General features: G+C 42.3%; 3 protein-coding genes across 4 annotated transcripts; all 3 read left to right on the top strand.

Annotated features, from left to right (window-relative positions):
• The first annotated feature begins 127 nt into the window (after positions 1-127).
• Positions 128-6,759, top strand: LOC146649407 (leukocyte elastase inhibitor-like). Of its 2 annotated transcripts, XM_085386164.1 has the most exons (6): positions 133-322; positions 5,217-5,354; positions 5,438-5,555; positions 5,655-5,797; positions 5,931-6,098; positions 6,272-6,759. In XM_085386164.1, exons 1-6 carry the CDS (start codon positions 155-157, stop codon positions 6,680-6,682), a joined length of 1,146 nt encoding a protein of 381 aa, XP_085242290.1. In that variant the 5' UTR covers positions 133-154; the 3' UTR covers positions 6,683-6,759. The 2 variants fall into 2 exon arrangements, with proteins under 2 accessions (XP_085242291.1, XP_085242290.1); XM_085386165.1 differs by lacking the exon at positions 5,931-6,098 and having other exon boundaries at positions 128-322.
• A 1,426-nt stretch (positions 6,760-8,185) lies between these two features.
• Positions 8,186-10,938, top strand: LOC146649406 (leukocyte elastase inhibitor-like). The gene is made up of 7 exons (XM_085386169.1): positions 8,186-8,432; positions 8,571-8,754; positions 9,187-9,324; positions 9,408-9,525; positions 9,625-9,767; positions 9,901-10,068; positions 10,202-10,938. Exons 2-7 carry the CDS (start codon positions 8,587-8,589, stop codon positions 10,610-10,612), a joined length of 1,146 nt encoding a protein of 381 aa, XP_085242295.1. The 5' UTR covers positions 8,186-8,432; positions 8,571-8,586; the 3' UTR covers positions 10,613-10,938.
• An 8,024-nt stretch (positions 10,939-18,962) lies between these two features.
• On the top strand, positions 18,963-22,172 carry LOC146649405 (leukocyte elastase inhibitor-like). The gene is made up of 6 exons (XM_085386170.1): positions 18,963-19,140; positions 19,668-19,805; positions 19,889-20,006; positions 20,106-20,248; positions 20,382-20,549; positions 21,391-22,172. The coding sequence occupies exons 1-6, from the start codon at positions 18,973-18,975 to the stop codon at positions 21,799-21,801; spliced, it is 1,146 nt and encodes a 381-aa protein (XP_085242296.1). The 5' UTR covers positions 18,963-18,972; the 3' UTR covers positions 21,802-22,172.
• The last annotated feature ends 630 nt before the right edge of the window (positions 22,173-22,802 follow it).

Below are 22,802 nucleotides of genomic sequence, written 5' to 3'. Positions count from 1 at the left end.
TCTGATAGGAATCCTTTGATTTTCTTTATTCTCCAGCAGTGCTGGTGTTACTTCCGGTAAGGTTTTTTCTCATTGCTTTAAGTCTCTTGTTATGTTTTCAGTATGTAATGCTGTAGCAGTTTAAATGGTTGTTTGCAGGAAAACAACATCAGCCATGTCCGCCGTCAGCAGCTCAAACACAGCCTTTGCCTTGGAGCTGTTCCGCACTCTGAGCCAGGCAAACCCTGCTGGAAACATCTTTGTCTCTCCTCTGAGCATCAGCTCAGCCCTGGCCATGGTCTACCTGGGAGCTAAAGGAGACACTGCAGCTCAGATGGCTCAGGTCAGCTCACTGCAGTGTTGGTCAAGTTACTTGAAAAAAGTAATCAGTAACTAATTACTGATTACTTCCCCCCAAAAGTAATCCCGTTACTTTACTGATTACTTATTTTCAAAAGTAATTAATTACTTAGTTACTTTTTAAAAACACGATTTACAACCTGAATAGGTGATAAAGCGATAGATCTTTCAGCCCAATTCTACTTTTTCTGCATAATCCATCATACAAAATGTAATCAAATGGAAAAGTCTCTTTTTAAAACTTTTATACTTTTCAAATTCAAATTTTATTTGTCACGTACACAGTCATACACAGTACGATATGTAGTGAAATGCTTGGACAACTGCTCGTGACCTAAAGAAAACGAAAAAGGAAAAGGCTATGAATAAGATAGGAAATAAATATGAAAAATTAAAAAGGGTAAATTTAACTAGGAAGGAATAGAATATAAATTAAGGTTAAAAATGAAATAACTGTACAACACAAATTAGAATGAAGGGTAAATTTAACTGGGAGAATAAGATAAAATATATAAATTAAAGTTGAAAATAAAATAACTGTACAACACAATACACAATATAGAACTATATAAGAATGTATGAAGAAATCTAAATATAAATAAATATATACACAATAACAGCAGCTGTACAAGTATTAACCGGAAATGAAGAATATAGTGACCAGTGTTGTGCAAAAACAATGTCCAGAATGTCCAGTGTGTGTGTAAGAACCATATGTGTGGGTCAGTACTGTGTGGTGGTGTGATTGAGAGACCGTATCGCCTGCGGGAAGAAGCTCCTCCTCAGTCTCTCTGTGTTGGTCTTCAGGGAGCGGAATCGCTTTCCTGACCTCAGCAGAGAGAACAGTCTGTTGTTGGGATGGCTGAGGTCCTTCACCATCTTCCTGGCCTTGGTCCAGCACCGCCTGCTGTAGATTGAGTGCAGGTCAGGGAGCTCGGAGCGGATGGTGCGCTCAGCTGACCGCACAACCCTCTGTAGAGCTCGTCTGTCCTGCATGGTGCTGTTCCCGAACCAGGTTAAGATGTTTCCCGCCAGGATGCTCTCTATGGTGCACGAGTAAAAGTTCCTGAGCACCTTGGAGGGCAGTTGGAAGTCTCTCAAGCGTCTGAGGTGGTAGAGACGCTGTCGGGCCTTTTTCACCACGGTGTTGATGTGACAGGACCATGACAGGTCCTGCGTGATGTGAACTCCGAGGTATTTGAAGCTGTCCACTCTCTCCACTGGGCACTCGTTGATGACGGGGGTCTGGTAGTTCCTCTCCTGCTTAGTGCTGAAGTCCACTATCAGCTCCTTTGTCTTACTGACGTTTAGAAGGAGGTTGTTCCTCTGGCACCAGTTCTCCAGATTCCTAATCTCCTTCAGGTAGGCCGTCTCGTTGTTGTCAGAGATCAGGCCCACCACGACGGTGTCGTCAGCAAACTTGATGATGGTGGTGGAGCTGGTAGTGGCCACACAGTCATATGTGTACAAAGAGTACAGCAGGGGGCTCAGAACACACCCCTGGGGGGCTCCAGTGCTGAGAGTGGTGGAGGCTGAGACATGTCCGCCCATCCTTACTGCCTGTGGTCTGCCAGTTAGGAAGTTGGAGATCCACTGACACATAGATGAGCTGAGTCCCAGATGCTCCAGCTTGGTGGTGAGTGTGGAGGGAATTATGGTGTTAAATGCAGAGCTGTAGTCTATGAAGAGCATTTTAACATAATTCCCCCTTCTAGTGTCCAAGTGAGTGAGTGATGTGTGGAGGAGATGAGAGATGGCATCGTCTGTGGAACGATTTGGACGGTAAGCGAACTGTAGTGGGTCCAGTGTGTCTGGTAGTGAAGAAATGATGAAGTCTCTGACCAGGCGTTCAAAGCACTTCATCACTACTGAGGTGAGGGCTACAGGGCGATAGTCATTGAGAGAAGCAGGGTGGGGTTTCTTCGGGACAGGAACAATGATGGACTCTTTGAAGCATGTGGGGATCACCGACTGAGATAAAGAGATGTTGAATATCTCAGTGAACACAGGAGCTAGCTGGTATGCGCAGTCTCTTAGGATACGACCTGGGATGCCGTCTGGTCCTGCTGCTTTCCTGGTGTTCACTCTTTTGAAGGCTCTCCTTACTTCATGCTCGGAGATGACGAGCACGTTTCCGGTGCTGGCAGTATCTTCCTGTCTGCAGCCGTTACCGCCGCTAACACTAGCATTGTTGGAGACCTTAGCTGCAGCCTTGAAGCGAGCATAGAAAGTGTTCAGCTCGTCTGCCAGAGTCACGGCCGCGTTCGTCATACCGGTTGTTGGTGCTTTATAGTCTGTTATTGTCCTTAGTCCCCGCCACAGGCTCCTAGAGTCACTCTGTTGGAGTTGTGACTCTAGTTTCCTCCCGTAGCGCTGCTTTGCCTCTTTCACCGCCCTCCGCACGTTATATGACGCGGCTTTGTACGGGTCCATGTCCCCCGTTGTGAGTCCCGTGTTGTAGGCAGCGGTGCGGGATCTCAGAGCGTTGCGGATGGTTTTATCCACCCACGGCTTCTGGTTGGGAAACGTTGTGATAGTCTTTGTCTCCACGGTATCATCCGCTAGTTTCCCGATGAATCCCACAACCGCTTCCGTAAACACGTTGACGTCATCGTCGGAGCTGTTTCTGAACATGCCCCAGTCTGCGTCATCGAGTGCGTCCTGTAACGCGGCCACCGATTGATCCGTCCAGCGCGCGACCTTCCTCTGAACCGGAACTTCCTGTTTCAGCCTTTGTTTGTATTTTGGCATGAGGAAGATGGCGGCGTGATCAGATTTGCCAAACGGAGGGCGGGATTGTGCCTTGTAGCCGTCCTTGACCGTAGTGTAGCAGTGGTCCAGTGTCCTTTCACCCCTGGTGGGGCAGGTGATGTGTTGATAAAAGTTCGGCGCTGCGCGTTTGAGGTTGGCGCTATTAAAGTCCCCCGTCACAATAAGCGCAGCGTCCCGGTGTTGTGTCTGGTGCTGTGTGAGTGCCTCATGCAGCTCGCATAAGGCGGTGACCGTGTCCGCTTGTGGTGGAATATAAACGGCACTTACAATGGCCGATGTAAATTCCCGAGGTAGATAAAAAGGACGACACATGATGGACAGTAGTTCCAGATTTGGTGTGCAGGAGCGTGTGAGAGGAACAACGTTCGCACTGTTGCACCAGTTGTTGTTCACCATTAAACACACGCCGCCTCCCCTTGACTTCCCCGAGTCCCGTGTCCTGTCCATGCGGTGAACCGAGAAGAACTCGGCCGGCTGGATGGCGTGGTCCGGCACCGCTGGGTTCAGCCATGTCTCGGTGAAGCAGAGGAGATTGCAGTCCCGAATGTCTCTCTGGAACTTTATCCTGGCCCTGAGGTCGTCAAGCTTGTTCTCCAGTGACTGGACGTTGGCGAGCAGGATGCTAGGCAGAGGTGTGCGGTGTGCACGAGCTCTCAGCCTGTTCCTGACGCCGGCTCGCTTCCCTCTAGGCCGCCACGGCTTCCCTTTGTTCTCCCTCGAGATCTCACTCGGCCAGCTCGGATCCGGAGTTAAAAACTTCGAATTGTGAGTACATTGTATACCAATAGAAACAAGAGTGTCACTGTCATACCTAATGTACCCAATGGTGATGATTTTGCCGATTTAGAAACGCTGAAAACTAACTTAAAAAACAAAGACAAAGAAAAAGTGGTCGGAGCAGTCGTGACGGCAGCCGACCTCACCGGCGCCATCTTTTACATCTTTTATTAATTTTAATCTTTTAACTTTATGCATCAAGCATCAAGCATCAAGCAAAAAATTTAATTATATGCAACATTCTCTGACTGGAAGAAATTTGTTTAATATTTAAACCTATTTTCTGCACATTCCAGCATATAAAATATTTTTTTGTGTGTTTACACTCAGTCTTTCAAATAGATGCAAGTAAAACACAGCAGAAAATAAATAAAGTCAAAGACTAGCGGTCCTTTTGCTCTATTTTCACCTGTAAAGCAGGAGTGGCTTAGGCGGAGGTTTACCTTGGTGCAGGTGTGCCGCAGCGGTCAGTGGAAGGATACGGCAGTTTCTCTGTGAATTTCCCATTACATGGTAGTGCACTCGGAGCTTGCTTGGAAGTTTAGGGGTTTTTTTTCGCTGTAAAAAGATGTTTTCTTCCCACGCACGATGCTAATGGACACTAATGTTTTTGTCACTTTTTATGGAATCAAACTCAAAGTAAGGTCAGTACTTCCACACTTTAAACCCTGCACGCTCATACTCTCTCCCGTAGATATATGATCCATTGTTGATCTGCACACAGCTGTTGTCACGACTGTCGCACTTGCTTACGTCACTGTCATGAGACATTCTCGTAAAAAAATCACGGTTTTAATAACGCAGTAACGCAGCGTTCCTACGGGAAAGTAAAGGTAATCTAATTACCGTTTTTGAGTAATCCCTTACTTTACTCGTTACTTTAAACAAGTAATCGGATTACGCGTTACTGCCCATCTCTGGCTCACTGTTACTTATTACCTGCACCACACCATCAGTTCATCAGCTAGCATGCCTGTGCAACTTCAAATTTTGGGGTTTTGTTAAACACCTTTAAAAAGCTTAATTTTCTATGTGGCCAAAACACTGAATCCCAAGATGTTCCCAGTGGGAAATCAGAAATTTCTGTCTAACATATGAGGATGGAATGTGTTATATAAATGGCATTAAAATCAATAAAACCCACAAGCAGTATAGTTACTGAGAGCATGATGTTCAGTGAGACTGACAGTGTGTTAAATGTTATTATTAAACCTGATGCTGAAAGAATAAAGTTGTCCAGTTTCTACCTTTGGACCATAAATTGTTACATTAGGGTCGCTCAGGCTCAGTGTCACATCCTTTCAGTCTCTGTCTTCAATGCCACACAGGCCCTCTCATTCAGCTCAGGTGAAGGCGTCCATGCAGACTGCCAGAAACTGAACGCTGACATCAACTCACCATCTGCATCCTACATCCTGAAACTAGCCAACCGTCTTTATGGAGAAAACACTGCCCACTTCCTCCCAGTGAGTGTCCACATCAATGATTCTCTTCATAAAGTTCTTCATTACAAAGACTGGATTAATAAACAGATGTCTGCTCTCTGCAGGACTTCCTTGAAGCCACACAGAAGTACTACCAGGCAGACCTGAAGACTGTGGACTTCATCGGAGCTCCAGAGGCGTGCAGAGCAGAGATCAACAGCTGGGTCGAGCAGCAGACAGAAAGTGAGACTGTGCATCTTCCACAGCCTGAACAGCAGGGAATCATTTTAGCATCCTCTGTGGATTATAATGAAATATTGTTGTTTCTGTATTTCCTTTCAGATAAGATAAAAGACCTTCTGAAGCCAGGAACAGTCAACGCAGATACCAGACTGGCTCTGGTCAATGCTGTCTACTTCAAGGGCAACTGGAAGAACCCGTTTAAAGAGGCAAACACCAAAGAGATGCCCTTTAAAATCAAACAGGTAGAAATTTAACTGAAGGTTACAAAATCTGGACTCAAAGTCTGAATACAGGAAACTGTAAAATGTTTAAGGTAAACACCATCAGAAGCTTTATGATAACATGATCTGGTCGCCTGGATTTCCTGTGTGTCAGAATGAGACCGTACCAGTCCAGATGATGCACCAGAGGAAGAAGCTTCCCTACAACTACATTGCTGACCATGATTTGCAGATCCTGGAGCTGCCCTATGTGGGTGATGAGCTCAGCATGTTCATTCTGCTGCCTAAGGAGTCCTCAGACGGCTCAGGCCCTCTGCTGAAGGTACACAGCCTAGAAACAACTTCCTGTAAAGAAAAGACACAAAAACTCTTCTGCTTTACTTTAATTTACTTCATTAAATTTGATCATTTAACAGACTGCTCCTGATTTCATGTATAAAATGAATTTAAATATGAGCAAAAGAAATATGACAAAATGTATTAACTGTGTTCCAGCTGGAGAAGGAGCTAACACAGGAGAGGCTGAATGAATGGACCGACAGGAAAAACATGGATGTTGATTCAGAAGTTGTCCTTCACCTGCCAAAGTTCAAGCTGGAGGAAGACTACGAGCTGAATGATCCTCTGGCTAAACTGGGTATGAAGGACGTGTTCTGTGCAGGAAGCGCTGACCTGTCTGGCATGAACGGTGAAGGGGGGCTCTTCCTGTCTACGATGGCCCACAAGGCCTTTGTGGAGGTGAACGAGGAGGGCACAGAGGCCGCTGCAGCCACAGGTGCTATGATCAAGCTACTTTGTTATATACCGGACACACACTTCAGAGCAGATCACCCCTTCCTCTTCTTCATCAGACACAACAAGACCAAGTCCATCCTGTTCTTTGGCAGATTCTCATCTCCTGAGTAGACAGAAGCAGCAGAGGAAGATGATGGTGCAATCCAAATTAAAATAAATCTTTGAAATAAAGTAAATGGAATTTTGTATTGTGACGTTTTGCTAATTACGAACTCTTTTCATTACATTGTTTTTTAAATAAAATAGATGGTACTTGTATAAAAGCACAAGTTCTAGCAGATTTAGAGAACATAGATACTGTGTCCTTCAGACTGAAGAGGAAACTCCAACTTATTATCAAGAGTCTGCATCTCTGATGGTATGATGGTGCATTAGTATCTATGGAATGGGCAGCTAACAACGAATAACCATAACGGGACAGGGCAGGAGTAAACACCGTGATGTACACTGACGGGAGACTATCAAAGTAAAACAGGAAGTACACCGAGACAGAGACTGGAGGGGGAGAGAGAACACGAGGGAGAGCACAGACATGCCAGGCAGGGGAAACATGATGGAACAAAACAGGGAGAGGAAACAAAGCACAAGAACTCACAATTAAATAAAGGAAGACATACAGAGGGCAAAGACACAAGGGGGAGTCTAATAAACTAAACAGAACAATCTAGGAACCATAGAATAAATCTTTAAAATAGTAAACTTAATATAATACAAAAATGCAAGAAAACTGAGAACGCTGGTTCAAAATGACCCAGAACCATAACATAGAGTCTGAGATCAGATGCATATAATGCCAATGACAGTTGGAGAGCAGCGTGGAGCCACTGTTATTTTTATGTTCCTCAGGCTGTAGAAAGCAACATACAGCACACCACTTTAACATTCTGATAGAAGTTTTATACATACAGCCTTGACATGAGAAGAATCAGCTGCAGATGAAGGAGAGACAGAACTGGTAATCAGTTTGTATATAACAATAGATCCATGTGCACTGAGAGAGGTAAAGGTGCAGCAATATCAGGAGAGGAATTTTGATAGAGAGAGCAGGGCATCTCAACAAAATGGAAATTATGACTTTGATCTTATGATCAATTTCAATGGGCACTGCACTAAATAGTTGACTCCTCATGGGAGACACAAGTTTAGTAATAAACAGAGCCAGTGAGAGTGAGTGGATTTAAGAAAGTGAGTGACTCAGGTGTGTCAGTAGGTTTGGCATCTGTTTTTGAGTGTGGGGGAGAGCTAGAAATGTTTACTTTTAATGCTAAGCAAGGAATATTCATGATTTATTTCCAAAACTTCCATATGATCTGCAATTTGTAGCAGATCTACTGACTATCACATAGCAGCTGGAGCAGTCTCAAATGGAGGTCAGTCCACTACTGCCACCTGTGGCCAAGTGCCATAGTTTACTACAAGATTAATTTGTGACACATCTGCAGTAGAGGCTGAGTGGCTGCACTTACATCTGGATCATTCAAATCGACCCACACACATGTTAAAAGATACGATGCCAGCAATGTGGATTGTCAGGACCAAATCCAATCATTAAGCAAAGACAACAGGGATCATTTGTTTCTGTTTACCTGCAAACCAAAACTTGGCCACGCCCCCTCTCGTGACATCACGCTCCGAAGCCCTTTCCTCTTCCGTAGGATCGTCCTTCTTCAATCCTCCAACTTTATTTACACCCAGCAAAGAACTGCAGTTAGACTAATATCTCACCCTGTAAATCGGGTATTCTGCTGGATTTGTCTTCGTTTTATGTGTGTGGGAATAAAGTAGCTTGTAGTTCAGATAAGCGAGTCGCTGTTGACAAGTTTCTGAAACGGGCTGCGCCGTGTCCGGTGTCTTAGCTTCAGTGAGTTGGGCGGTGGTTTCTGTCTGTATGCGCTCTCCTGAAAAAGTCACTTTTTCTCGTTGCTTTAATATAAAGTCTTCTGTTGTGTTTCCAGTAGGTAATGCTGTAGCAGCTTAAACGGTTGTTTGCATGTTACAGGAAAACACCATCAGCCATGTCCGCCGTCAGCAGCTCAAACACAGCCTTTGCCTTGGAGCTGTTCCGCACTCTGAACCAGGCAAACCCTGCTGGAAACATCTTTGTCTCTCCTCTGAGCATCAGCTCAGCCCTGGCCATGGTCTACCTGGGAGCTAAAGGAGACACTGCAGCTCAGATGGCTCAGGTCAGCTCACTGTCACTTGTTAGTTGCACCGCGCTGTCAGTTGATCAGCCAGCATGATTGCAACTTCAAGCCCTCGTTGTATTTTAAAAGCAGTTACGGAAGCGTTGAGCTGCCACCCAGGCAAAAGAAAAATCGAACTATATCACGTTATAACGTCAAAAATTCATTGTTCTAACAATATACCATCATGTAAATAACATATGAAGCTAGAATGTTATATAAATGGCATGAAAGTCCATAAAACGCACAAGCAGTATAGTTACTGAGAGCATGATGTTCAGTGAGACTGACAGTATGTTAAAGGTTATTATTAAACATGATGCTGAAAGAATAAAGTTGTCCAGTTTCTACCTTTGGACCATAAATTGTTACATTAGGGTCGCTCAGGCTCAGTGTCACATCCTTTCAGTCTTTGTCTTCAATGCCACACAGGCCCTCTCATTCAGCTCAGGTGAAGGCGTCCATGCAGACTTCCAGAAACTGAACGCTGACATCAACTCACCATCTGCATCCTACATCCTGAAACTAGCCAACCGTCTTTATGGAGAAAACACTGCCCACTTCCTCCCAGTGAGTGTCCACATCAATGATTCTCTTCATAAAGTTCTTCATTACAAAGACTGGATTAATAAACAGATGTCTGCTCTCTGCAGGACTTCCTTGACGCCACACAGAAGTACTACCAGGCAGACCTGAAGACTGTGGACTTCATCGGAGCTCCAGAGGCGTGCAGAGCAGAGATCAACAGCTGGGTCGAGCAGCAGACAGAAAGTGAGACTGTGCATCTTCCACAGCCTGAACAGCAGGGAATCATTTTAGCATCCTCTGTGAATTATAATGAAATATTGTTGTTTCTGTATTTCCTTTCAGATAAGATAAAAGACCTTCTGAAGCCAGGAACAGTCAACGCAGATACTAGACTGGCTCTGGTCAATGCTGTCTACTTCAAGGGCAACTGGAAGAACCCGTTTAAAGAGCCAAACACCAAAGAGATGCCCTTTAAAATCAAACAGGTAGAAATTTAACTGAAGGTTACAAAATCTGGACTCAAAGTCTGAATACAGGAAACTGTAAAATGTTTAAGGTAAACACCATCAGAAGCTTTATGATAACATGATCTGGTCGCCTGGATTTCCTGTGTGTCAGAATGAGACCGTACCAGTCCAGATGATGCACCAGAGGAAGAAGCTTCCCTACAACTACATTGCTGACCATGATTTGCAGATCCTGGAGCTGCCCTATGTGGGTGAGGAGCTCAGCATGTTCATTCTGCTGCCTAAGGAGTCCTCAGACGGCTCAGGCCCTCTGCTGAAGGTACACAGCCTAGAAACATGCTTACTTACTTCATTAAATTTGATCATTTAACAGACCGCTTCTGATTTCATGTATAAAATGAATTTAAATATGAGCAAAAGAAATATGACAAAATGTATTAACTGTATTCCAGCTGGAGAAGGAGCTAACACAGGAGAGGCTGAATGAATGGACCGACAGGAAAAACATGAGCACCCATTCAGAGGTTGTCCTTCACCTGCCAAAGTTCAAGCTGGAGGAAGACTACGAGCTGAATGATCCTCTGGCTAAACTGGGTATGAAGAACGTGTTCTGTGCAGGAAGGGCTGACCTGTCTGGCATGAACGGTGAAGGGGCGCTCTTCCTGTCTACGGTGGCCCACAAGGCCTTTGTGGAGGTGAACGAGGAGGGCACAGAGGCCGCTGCAGCCACAGGTGCTATGATCAGCGCTTGTTGTTATATACCGGACACACACTTCACAGCAGATCACCCCTTCCTCTTCTTCATCAGACACAATAAGACCAAGTCCATCCTGTTCTTTGGCAGATTCTCATCTCCTCAGTAGACAGAAGCAGCAGTTATTACAGCAGCATATTTGTCAGAGAAGGCCTTTTATGTTACACCATGATGACGCTAAATTGCATACTGCAGGTATTACAGCCACAATGAAAAATGAGCAGTAACAATATCACAAAAAGCATCTAGCAGCTGCTTTTTTCACATGTTTACAGAATTGTTAAAAGACGAGGGAATGCTACACAGTGGCAAACGCTTTGTACCAACTTTTTTGAGACAGTCATGATGCTCGTTACTCAAAATTATCAGTTTTTCTCAGTTTACACATCTGATGTGTTTTCTGTGTTTTGCTGAGAATAAAATGTGGGAAAATCATTGCAGACTTTTTTTTTTTACATTTTACATAGTATGTCAACATTTTTTGAAATTGGGGTTATACATTAAACACAGAGCATCACAGACTTTATTGATATCTGATTAACTCCACTGCTTACGCTGTTCAGTATCAACATTTCTCAAATGGTGCTCAGGCCTGCAGGGCTGTAGCACACACTACAGATATACATGACATCATTAGTCACCTGTCCAGTCCAGATTATGTAGATGAAGGAGAAGCCCTGCAAATACAATCCATGAAAATGATGGAGAGCACAGATTTAAACCATGCGGCACAAAGGCTGATGGTTCAGAGAAGGCAGGCAAGAAGATGATTGGACTGCAGTAACGACAGTAACAAGTGACAGTGACAGCCAAGACTGAATACATGTGACATGTGGGATTCAGACAGCCAAGCAGGTGACGCAGACAACATTTAATGGACAGTGAGCAAAGAAAGATGTGCAGCATTTAATCATTAACATGCACAGAAACTCCACATGTGGCTACACAAAGCAAAACCTGTATAGACTTATGAAGTTACACTTTGCAGAAAATCAGCAGGAGAGATTACACAATGGATTTTAATATAAAAGGCTCAATATGGTGGATTGAATGAACTTCCATACAATGACTCATGTGGATATATCATCCTCAGAACCGAGTACAAAAGAATCTTTCCATTGAACTTTTTTTTGTCACCCACCCAAACACATCAGATATCAATGGGAAGCCCAGGATGGCTTCTATTTAGTAGATCAGGACATAGTAAGATATCTCAAATGAGTCAAAAGACAGACTAAAAACAAATGTCCATTGCACAGGAAATAAATGAATAAGCTGGTTCTCAGGAGGATATGAAAGCAATGCTAAATGTACCTCCCTATCAGGAAACAGTGACACAGTAGTGTGCAAGGATGATGCAAACATATGAATCCTGCCTGTCGCTGAAGCAGTGTCGTGGTTATGAAAGAGCCTCGGGCATCTAGGTCCAGCAAATAAGTCCCTGAGCCCCCTCAGCAGAAATCTGAAATTGCACAACACACATTGACATAATTTTGAAATGAAAAACCTAAAAACCCGAATGCTGATAAACTATTTCAGTGGCAATCATGATAACCACCATGACTGAGGAGGTGGGTGTGATACAAATTTCTTTATTTTATTATGATCAAATGTTTCACTTTAGTAATAGTAATATCACTTTTTGTGTCATGTAGTTATATACATATATGATAGCATCACATATGTGTTTTATGCTTTATTACACAAACACAGTTAGGTCATTGTGAGTAAGTTAGAGACATCCAGGCGTTGTGGGGATTAGACAGATAGTGGAACTCCTTCTCCTTTACTCATGGAAGGAGGAGGCTTCAGGAAGTTAATCTTTAGGTGACGGTTAAGTAAAAAACAAGGTCATAACTCTCTCAGGGAGGATAAGCTAAAGGTATAGGCCCATGTGATGTGGCAATGTGTAAGTGTTGTGGAATGTCTTTGTCTGTATGTTTTGTCACTTTGCATACAAGGCACGCACAAGGCAGTGCCCATCTTCAGACGGGCGTTGCCTTGTGCACTGCCTTTGGCGTTTAACCAGAGTGCTCTCTCTGCTGCAGCATATTATTAAACCAAATCAAAAGGAACGTCTTGATGCACGCTCAATCATCCAGGTAAGTAAATCCCAAAAAGTTGATTCTGTTCATCTGAACGTAGCGTTTTCAGTGGGAGAAACATTTCATCGCTCTTTCAAGTGACTTCCTCAGTCTCAGCTGACTGCAGGTTTCCCCAATCTTATAAACAGTACATTTGCATAATGACTGAAACTAGCACCACTGAATGAACAATGGCCTGGGAGGTCAGTTTCTAGATCATTAGTATGAAAATTCTCATGAACATTGATCAAAAACCACTGATCAAAGCTCATTGATCAAGGACCGCTGATCAATGGCCATGAGTACCATTCACAGACAGTTGGGGAATGGCTGCAAAGGGAAGAACGCTGGTTTAAGCGTGGAGTCAAGGAGACCATTTGGGTGAAAAGGGAAAGACCATCTCTGAATCGAGGAGGGGGCCTAAGGGTACATCTTTCACCATCTTACAATGCTGTGATTGCAGCCATTCCCTTTTCGTTACTGTTCGTCTGATTTTAGGTCCGCTCCATAAACACACCAGCGTACCCCATCGTGACACGAGGTTCTAAACACTATCAATCACGGCCATACTGATGAGGGTTAACTCAATGATCCAGCATTGACTGAAGCTCAGGTGCAGCTACCTCCAGCACCGGAACACTTCTGGGTTGAGAGGTCGCTTCGACGACACAAACAAAAACAGCGCACATGGACACAACGGGCAGGTAGGCCACGGAAGACTGCCGGCCCCTGACGGTTCCTCCCAATCATGCCCCTGGAAGTCTCACTGTAGTTTCCCACATGAGAGTTGAAGTCTCTCAGTAAGACAATGCAGTCATTTCACTAAATGCTTCTATATTAACGTGAAGCTGCCGCAACCTGAGTGGGATGAAGGGAAGCTTGTGGAATGACCAGGCTGAAAATGCGAGCTCGTTAACATACTGGCCTATTGATGCCAGTATTGAGCTGACTTATGTTGAGTGCGGGTTTGCTAGAAAAATATTGCAGTCATATTTAAATTGATCACTAATTGGTGCTAAAAGAGTGACTGACCATTGCATTTGCTTTGGGTAAACCGAGCATGAAAATACCTGAAACACCAAGGCCACATAAAGCAAGTTCACAAGAATACACAACTCTGAGAATTTCCAAACTTTTTTTTTCTCTAAAAAATCACATCTTAGGGATGACAGTGTTGACATTCATTTAAAACAAATATGCTCTCAATTAAAACACATAATTATATAGCATTGCCAACACACAGGCTCAATGTTTGAATGAATGCAGAGTATATAAAGGAAAATGGAAACAGCCTATAACATGCATTGTGTTTGGCAAGTGATGTACATGTGTATATATCAGTGGCTGTCAATAAAGTTTCTCTCTCTCAGACTGCGTTCAAGTCCAGAAAATGGCAAACGCCTCTGTGTTTATTCCCCCGTAATTATCCTCAGTGCAGTCTAGATAATACACTGGAAAACTTTCCAATGAGTCAAGCAGGAAGGACTATGCATTCCAAATGAGCAACAAGGAGCCGCTGTTATTTTTATGTTCCTCAGGCTGTAGACAGCAACATACAGCACACCACTTTAACATTCTGATAGAAGCTTTATACATACAGCCTTGACATGAGAAGAATCAGCTGCAGATGAAGGAGAGACAGAACTGGTAATCAGTTTGTATAATAGATCCATGTGCACTGAGAGAGGTAAAGGTGCAGCAATATCAGGAGAGGAATTTTGATAGAGAGAGCAGGGCATCTCAACAAAATGGAAATTATGACTTTGGTCTTATGATCAATTTCAGTGGGCACTGCACTAAATAGTTAACTCCTCATGGGAGACACAAATATGTAAAAAAAAAAAAAAAAAAAAAAAAAAGTAAAGTCGTTTTTGCCGTTGAAAGAAACGGACTCACATTAATTACCTCAAACTGGCAATAAAGTATTTGCTGGAACTAAGACATGATAAAATATGGACATGGATACAGAGGTCTGAAATGAAAAGCCAGTGCACTGCAATGTCCTTAAACCTGTATTCTTTTTAATGGGCAGCAGTTAGCATTACTTATGGTTGCAAAAAGTTTCACTTCTACACAATACTGTGAGGCCAAAAAGATTACGGTTCCACAGAGAGGCCGGGCCCTCTCACAAGCTCTCTATCGCCATCTGCTGACACTCTAAAACCTCCATCACTCCCACACTGTATGCAGCTGTGTGTGCCGCTGTTCTTTCATGGAAAGGAGAACTTTTGGCTGTTTTACAGTTATTGAATGATTTTAGTTATTTTTTAATATATGACACTTTCATCTGTAACAGTTAAAGTTAAAAGTTTTAAGAATAACCATCACTTCAATATGCTTCCTATCAGCAATGAAGAAAAAAAAATTATTTTAGTGTTGTTCTTTGTTTGTGTTTGTTTTTTTGTTTTTAGATTTAACATATTCATTGCTCGAAAAACAAACTCACCCTGAAGATCAAGAATGCCCATCATGAAGAAGAAGAAAGCTGGATACCAGAATCAGGAAAGCCTTGAAGGATGTTAGCCGGCTAACAGAGGTACAAGAGGGCATCATGAGATACAGGTCCTGGATGATGTAACAGACGAAGAAACAATAACACCAGTTAGCAATGAGGAAACATTTCCGGCCAGAACACAGGAGTATTTTATAGAGGAATGTACGTATGTGCATATGTTGTACGAGCAATAGGGGAGACCGGGGATAGTTGTAACGTGGGTCAGTTGTAACACTTCCAATTTCTTCAATCAGGGCTAAGTTTCAAATGATGTGACTCATCCTGTGCATGCCCAATTCAGTTCTGCTATCACACGTGAAAAATCAGCACATTTTGTCAAACACAGACAGTTTAACATGAAAAAAAGTAATTTGTATGCCAAAAAGTAAGTTTTTCTACTTTATTTCAATTTCTAATAGCATTATCTGCTTTGCAGTTAAACTCATCAAACTTAAATTATGTTATTTGTATGTCTATGGGGATATATTCTGTGTAGGTCTTTAGAGCTAGTGTTTTAGCCGTTGGCTGTAATGTTAGCTAGTTCATGGCTATAGGAGTCTGGGTCAGTTGTAACAGCAACAGTCTGGGTCAGTTGTAACAGCAACAGTCTGGGTCAGTTGTAACAATAATGCAGATGTTACAACTTACCACACTATTACTTTAACTTATATTGAACAAGTTGGGGCAACGACATCAGCAGAGAGAGGTTCACTGGTCGCTTTTGTATATGTGGTTAATGCCATTGGCAACACAATTCCTCCACTGTTTGTGTTCCCACACATACATTATGCAGACCACTGTGTCAGAGATGGACCAGTAGGAAGTACTGGTAGTGGAAATAAATCAGGATGGATGCAAGAAACAGATTTCGTCATCTTTCTGAAGCACTTTGCAAACCACACAAAGGTAAGCCATGATAAAAAGTAAAATGGAATTGCAATGCTGGTGAACAACTACATTTTTTCAGCTTCATTGTTATGTTTAAAATTGGTGCAAGAGTTGTAGGTTATAATGCCCACTGAGCCAATGAGGCCAAACTCAAGGAAGACCAATCAAAATTAATGAAATATTCAGTTGCAGGAAATTCCATAATTTGTTACATGTTAATATTTTGTCAGTACCCTTATTTCATTGTGTTAGATTTCACCCCAGGATATGTTACAACTAACCCAGACTATGGGGTTAATTGTAACATTTCACTCTTTGTGTTTGAGGCCATACCATGCAATGGGTAATTGTGCTGCAGAGAAAATAGCTGCACTATTTAATAGCCGACACATGTAAATACTTTGCATTACATTTTGAATCCACTACCTTAAACGAGCTCCAATTTACAGACAGAAATGTCAAAAATGTTACAACTATCCCCGGTCTCCCCTATGTGAGTTTTTCCTTTTTGGGGTTAAGAGGGTTGGTTTAAAATGCACACACTGCATTGGTGCACGGTCGTGGGGCGTGACTCATGGGTGTGTATTGGGCAATAAATGTTGTTGCACTCACCTGTTCAGCGCACCTGCTGTTTGATGAGCAGAGAGGTATGGTGAGCATGGGGTAAAACTTTCTGTTGACTGCAACTGAATGCGCAGTGTGTTTGATTCTGCGGGTGGATATCGCAATTTGGCATAATAATTGGTGTAAAGCTTTGAGAGTGCCAGTCATCTTTCTTTGTGGAGTCTGTGCATTTGTTTTATATTGGGTCCCATGTAGGGGAGACGGGGGATAGTTGTAACATTTTTGACATTTCTGTCTGTAAATTGGAGCTTGTTTAAGGTAGTGGATTCAAAATGTAATGCAAAGTATTTACATGTGTCGGCTATTAAATAGTGCAGCTATTTTCTCTGCAGCACAATTACCCATTGCATGGTATGGCCTCAAACACAAAGAGTGAAATGTTACAATTAACCCCATAGTCTGGGTTAGTTGTAACATATCCTGGGGTGAAATCTAACACAATGAAATAAGGGTACTGACAAAATATTAGTGTGTGTGTGTGTGTGTGTGTGTCTGCCAGAATGCAGAAATCTAGCTTTTGAACATATTCCAACCCCCCAAAAAAGACAAATTATGGAATTTCCTGCAACTGAATATTTCATTAATTTTGATTGGTCTTCCTTGAGTTTGGCCTCATTGGCTCAGTGGGCATTATAACCTACAACTCTTGCACCAATTTTAAACATAACAATGAAGCTGAAAAAATGTAGTTGTTCACCAGCATCGCAATCCCATTATTTTTTTTTATCATGGCTTACCTTTGTGTGGTTTGCAAAGTGCTTCAGAAAGATGAGGAAATCTGTTTCTTGCATCCATCCTGATTTATTTCCACTACCAGTACTTCCTACTGGTCCATCTCTGACACAGTGGTCTGCATAATGTATGTGTGGGAACACAAACAGTGGAGGAATTGTGTTGCCAATGGCATTAACCACATATACAAAAGCGACCAGTGAACCTCTCTCTGCTGATTTCGTTGCCCCAACTTGTTCAATATCAGTTAAAGTAATAGTGTGGTAAGTTGTAACAATAATGCAGATGTTACAACTGACCCAGACTGTTGCTGTTACAACTGACCCAGACTGTTGCTGTTACAACTGACCCAGACTGTTGCTGTTACAACTGACCCAGACTGTTGCTGTTACAACTGACCCAGACTGTTGCTGTTACAACTGACCCAGACTCCTATAGCCATGAACTAGCTAACATTACAGCCAACGGCTAAAACACTAGCTCTAAAGACCTACATAGAATATATCCCCATAGACATACAAATAACATAATTTAAGTTTGATGAGTTTAACTGCAAAGCAGATAATGCTATTAAACATTGAAATAAAGTAGAAAAACTTACTTTTTGGCATACAAATTACTTTTTTTCATGTTAAACTGTCTGTGTTTGACAAAATGTGCTGATTTTTCACATGTGATAGCAGAACTGAATTGGGCATGCACAGGATGAGTCACATCATTTGAAACTTAGCCCTGATTGGAGAAACTGGAAGTGTTACAACTGACCCACGTTACAACTATCCCCGGTCTCCCCTACTGATGTGTGGTTTGAATAGTATAATGGTTGAATAAAGAGAACAGTAGCTCAGAAGTGCATTTCCTGCGTTGTTGTTGCATGTCGTCAGTATCCCCATGTTTAGCCTTCCGCGGCCGTTGGTTTGGAGAATAATAATCAGATCGGAGAGGAGGCACTTTGTTCTGTGAGTTCAACTTACAGTCCGAGATTAGAGCCAGACTGTAAAATGTGCTATTTAGAACAGGCTCCATGTCTCGTAGGAACTAAATGAATAACCGATGAGCTGCATTACAGGAACTTCATTCTCTGAAACATTCCCATCAGCCATTCCCGTCAGAGGCGATCGATCGAGTTCAGGTTTACACACGAGATCTAGTCATGCTGTTCTCTGTAAAATAAGCCATCACCAGAAGAGGATTCCACTGGAAACAGAAAGAAGTGGGGACGAGCTTTCTTACAGAATTCTGAGATTAAAGTCCCCACTTTTTTCTTCTTGTTTTTAAAGCCCTGATCGTCTTCCGTAGGACCGCATTTCTTTATTCCACCAACCTTATTTACACGCTTTCCTCATTCCTGTGCTCATCCTCGTTTTATGTGTCTACGAGTTTCACTTATCGTTCTCTTATCTTTGAGTTTGGTCACAGAAATCAGCTTTGTGAAAACAGCTCAGGTTGTTAAAATAAATGCACAGCTGGCAGATGATTGGGGTGATTTTCTATATTCTCCCAGCAGTGCTGGTGTTACTTCCTGAAGTGTGTTGTTTTGTTTTTTCCCCCTCATTGCTTTAATATAAAGTCTTCTGTTGTTTCCGATATGTAATGTTGTTGCAGTTTAAACTGTTGTTTGCATGTTACAGGAAAACACCATCAGCCATGTCCGCCGTCAGCAGCTCAAACACAGCCTTTGCCTTGGAGCTGTTCCGCACTCTGAGCCAGACAAACCCTGCTGGAAACATCTTTGTCTCTCCTCTGAGCATCGGCGCAGCCCTGGCCACGGTCTACGAGGGAGCCAAAGGAGACACTGCAGCTCAGATTACTCAGGTCAGCTCACTGTCACTTGTTCCCTGCACCACCATCAGTTAATCAGCCAGCATGCCTGTGAAACTTTAAATGTCTTGTCAGATGTGGCTGACTGCTTTTTGTTCTGATTTTTGTTTTTTATTTTGCTTTTTATATATATTTATATTTTCAGAAAAAATTCACACCTTGTGAGACTAGTGCTGTCTTATAAACTTTCTTTTCAGTAGGTTTATGATTGGACAGAATTCAACTTTTGGGGTTTTGTTACGTGTTTGAAAAGGTTTGTTTGTGGCCAAAACACTGATGTTCCCAGTCTGACATCAGCAATTTGTGTTTATAAATGGCATCAGTCCATAAAACCTACAAACAGTGTAGTGAGTGAGAGCATGATGTTCAGTGAGACTGACATTATGTTAAAGGTTATTATTAAACATGATGCTGAAAGAATAAAGTTGTCCAGTTTCTGCCTTTGGACCATAAATTGTTACATTAGGGTCGCTCAGGCTCAGTGTCACATCCTTTCAGTCTCTGTCTTCAATGCCACACAGGCCCTCTCATTCAGCTCAGGTGAAGGCGTCCATGCAGACTTCCAGAAACTGAACGCTGAAATCAACTCACCATCTGCATCCTACATCCTGAAACTAGCCAACCGTCTTTATGGAGAAAACATTGCCCACTTCCTCCCAGTGAGTGTCCACATCAATGATTCTCTTCATAAAGTTCTTCATTACAAAGACTGGATTAATAAACTGATGTCTGCTCTCTGCAGGACTTCATTGACGTCACACATAGGAACTACCTGGCAGACCCGATAACTGTTGACTTCATCGGAGCTCCAGAGGCGTGCAGAGCAGAGATCAACAGCTGGGTCGAGCAGCAGACAGAAAGTGAGAATGTGCATCTTCCACAGCCTGAACAGCAGGGAATCATTTTAGCATCCTCTGTGGATTATAATGAAATATTGTTGTTTCGGTATTTCCTTTCAGATAAGATAAAAGACCTTCTGAAGCCAGGAACAGTCAACAAAGATACCAGACTGGCTCTGGTCAATGCTGTCTACTTCAAGGGCAACTGGAAGAACCCGTTTAAAGAGCCAAACACCAAAGAGATGCCCTTTGAAATCAGACAGGTAGAAATTTAACTGAAGGTTACAAAATCTGGACTCAAAGTCTGAATACAGGAAACTGTAAAATGTTTAAGGTAAACACCATCAGAAGCTTTATGATAACATGATCTGGTCGCCTGGATTTCCTGTGTGTCAGAATGAGACCGTACCAGTCCAGATGATGTACCAGAGGAAGAAGCTTCCCTACAACTACATTGCTGACCATGATTTGCAGATCCTGGAGCTGCCCTATGTGGGTGAGGAGCTCAGCATGTTCATTCTGCTGCCTAAGGAGTCCTCAGATGGCTCAGGCCCTCTGCTGAAGGTACACAGCCTAGAAACAACTTCCTGTAAAGAAAAGACACAAAAACCTCTTCTTGTACCATCCCTGATTGAATGATGGTCTCTTATACTGATGCTTCACAGAATTTTTATTAGAGGTGTGGTTCACTGAAACATTTGGTAAAGATGCTGTCAAAAACCCAACATATTAATACCATAAAATTAAAATATTAAGGAAACACTCATTTCTCCTGCACACTAACTATAACATGAACTTCAAATTTACACTTTATATCATCAATCTTATGCATATTTTTCACCTCTCAATCCTACATAATCAAAGGGTGGTAAGTCCTTTCACTAGAAACTAAAATTCTCTTATGACATTGCTTCAGTTCAACCGCTTTGCTCTTACTTTAATAGCTTACAAAAACTCTAAACAACATCTTGATTGCACATAACCTATTACATTAAAAGTAACATTATCAAAACTCGTGCCACTGTCAGCCGGGTATTAATTAATACAGACAAAATGATGATCTGTCTTCGTAAGGCCATATTGTAAAACCCATGTTATTAACAAACCTTCATCTTGTGTTTTGCGCTAGTTTCCTGTTTCAAAATAAAACCAAAGTAGTTCCAAAACAATTCAATTCAGTAAAACTTTATTGATCCTGAAGGTTGACCCTGAAGGAAATTGGCCTATATAAATATACATGTCAACATTACCAAATTATGTCTGGCCAAATTAGGTCATTTACACAAATGCTTCGCTTCTGTTTACTTAAATTTGATCATTTAACAGACCGCTTCTGATTTCATGGATAAAATGAATTTAAATATGAGCAAAAGAAATATGACAAAATGTATTAACTGTGTTCCAGCTGGAGAAGGAGCTAACACAGGAGAGGCTGAATGAATGGACCGACAGGAAAAACATGAGCACCCATTCAGAAGTTGTCCTTCACCTGCCAAAGTTCAAGCTGGAGGAAGACTACGAGCTGAATGATCCTCTGGCTAAACTGGGTATGAAGAACGTGTTCTGTGCAGGAAGGGCTGACCTGTCTGGCATGAACGGTGAACCTGGGCTCTTCCTGTCTACGATGGCCCACAAGGCCTTTGTGGAGGTGAACGAGGAGGGCACAGAGGCCACTGCAGCCACAGGTGCTGTGATCAAGCTGGAGAGTTTTATACCGGACACACACTTCACAGCAGATCACCCCTTCCTCTTCTTCATCAGATATAATGAGACCAAGTCCATCCTGTTCTTTGGCAGATTCTCATCTCCTGAGTAGACAGAAGCAGCAGAGGAAGATGATGTTGCAGCATAAATGAAAATTAAAAAAATCTCTGAAATGAAGTAAATGGAGTGTTGTGATGTTTTGCTAATTATAAAACTCTATTTTTCATTTTAAAAAAATGGGGGTGGGGTGTTGGGGTTTTGTTTGTTTTAAATAGATGGTATTTGTACAAGCACGAGATCTAGCAGCTTTGAGAACATGGATACTGTGTTGTGCAGCTATTATGAGTAGCCAGATTCCAATATCAGACAAATCTCGCAGCTGCTCTCATCACATGTTTACAGACTGTTGTTAAAAGAAGAGGGAATGCTACAAAGTGGCAAACACGACTCTGTGCCAGCTTTGAGACATGTTGCCATCATATTTAAAAGGCCCTTTTTGCTTAAAATTAAATCAATTTTTCTCAGTTAACACATCTCGTATGTTTTTCGTTTCACTAAGAATAAAATATGGTGACCTCATTGCAGTTGTTTACACTTTACATAGTCGCTCAAGATTTATTTATTTTTGAACTTGCCATTTTAAATTAACCACAGGTTTTAACACCATTTCTCTTGATCTGTTTCACAACAGAGCCCCACAGACTTCGCTGATATCTTATTAACTGAACTGCTTATGCTTTTCAGTATCAACTTTTCTCAAATGATACTCAGGCCTGCATGGACGCAGGTATAAATGACATCAGTTACCTGTGATGGGACCTGATCGGTCCTTAAAGACATGCTTTGAAAGGCAATGATGCATTTTCCAATGCCATCAACTTATCTCTTTTGCTTCATATGCTTCTAAAACATCTTACAGTTCACATGACACAATGTTTTCAAAAATGAAATGCTACCACTGACAAGTTCAATGTTGAAACTTTGTAAATTGAATGTTATATATGAGTCATTGTATGAAATATGTATGTATAATAATTCCCCTCTGTGGATCGCTACCATATTGATGGAGTTTGTGTGTCCCAAGGACCCCAGGGGCTATGTTGTGGGGGGCTT

Source organism: Rhamphochromis longiceps, linkage group LG17, assembly GCF_057381845.1.
Source record: "Rhamphochromis longiceps isolate RC_006_pf linkage group LG17, R_longiceps_female_GT1.1, whole genome shotgun sequence".
Taxonomy (NCBI): domain Eukaryota; kingdom Metazoa; phylum Chordata; class Actinopteri; order Cichliformes; family Cichlidae; genus Rhamphochromis; species Rhamphochromis longiceps.
The sequence above is the reverse complement of the archived record's forward strand: the minus strand, read 5'-3'. Positions and strand labels throughout refer to the sequence as shown.

Bases quoted from the DNA above. Each gene is read 5' to 3' on its own strand.
- LOC146649406 (XM_085386169.1), top strand. From the start codon at position 8,587: ATGTCCGCCGTCAGCAGCTCAAACACAGCCTTTGCCTTGGAGCTGTTC. The intron at 9,768-9,900 runs GTAGAAATTTAA...CCTGTGTGTCAG, and splicing joins TGCCCTTTAAAATCAAACAG to AATGAGACCGTACCAGTCCA. The intron at 10,069-10,201 runs GTACACAGCCTA...ACTGTATTCCAG, and splicing joins GCTCAGGCCCTCTGCTGAAG to CTGGAGAAGGAGCTAACACA.
- LOC146649405 (XM_085386170.1), top strand. From the start codon at position 18,973: ATGTCCGCCGTCAGCAGCTCAAACACAGCCTTTGCCTTGGAGCTGTTC. The intron at 19,141-19,667 runs GTCAGCTCACTG...AATGCCACACAG, and splicing joins CTGCAGCTCAGATTACTCAG to GCCCTCTCATTCAGCTCAGG. The intron at 19,806-19,888 runs GTGAGTGTCCAC...TGCTCTCTGCAG, and splicing joins ACATTGCCCACTTCCTCCCA to GACTTCATTGACGTCACACA.
- LOC146649407 (XM_085386164.1), top strand. From the start codon at position 155: ATGTCCGCCGTCAGCAGCTCAAACACAGCCTTTGCCTTGGAGCTGTTC. The intron at 5,556-5,654 runs GTGAGACTGTGC...ATTTCCTTTCAG, and splicing joins GGTCGAGCAGCAGACAGAAA to ATAAGATAAAAGACCTTCTG. The intron at 6,099-6,271 runs GTACACAGCCTA...ACTGTGTTCCAG, and splicing joins GCTCAGGCCCTCTGCTGAAG to CTGGAGAAGGAGCTAACACA.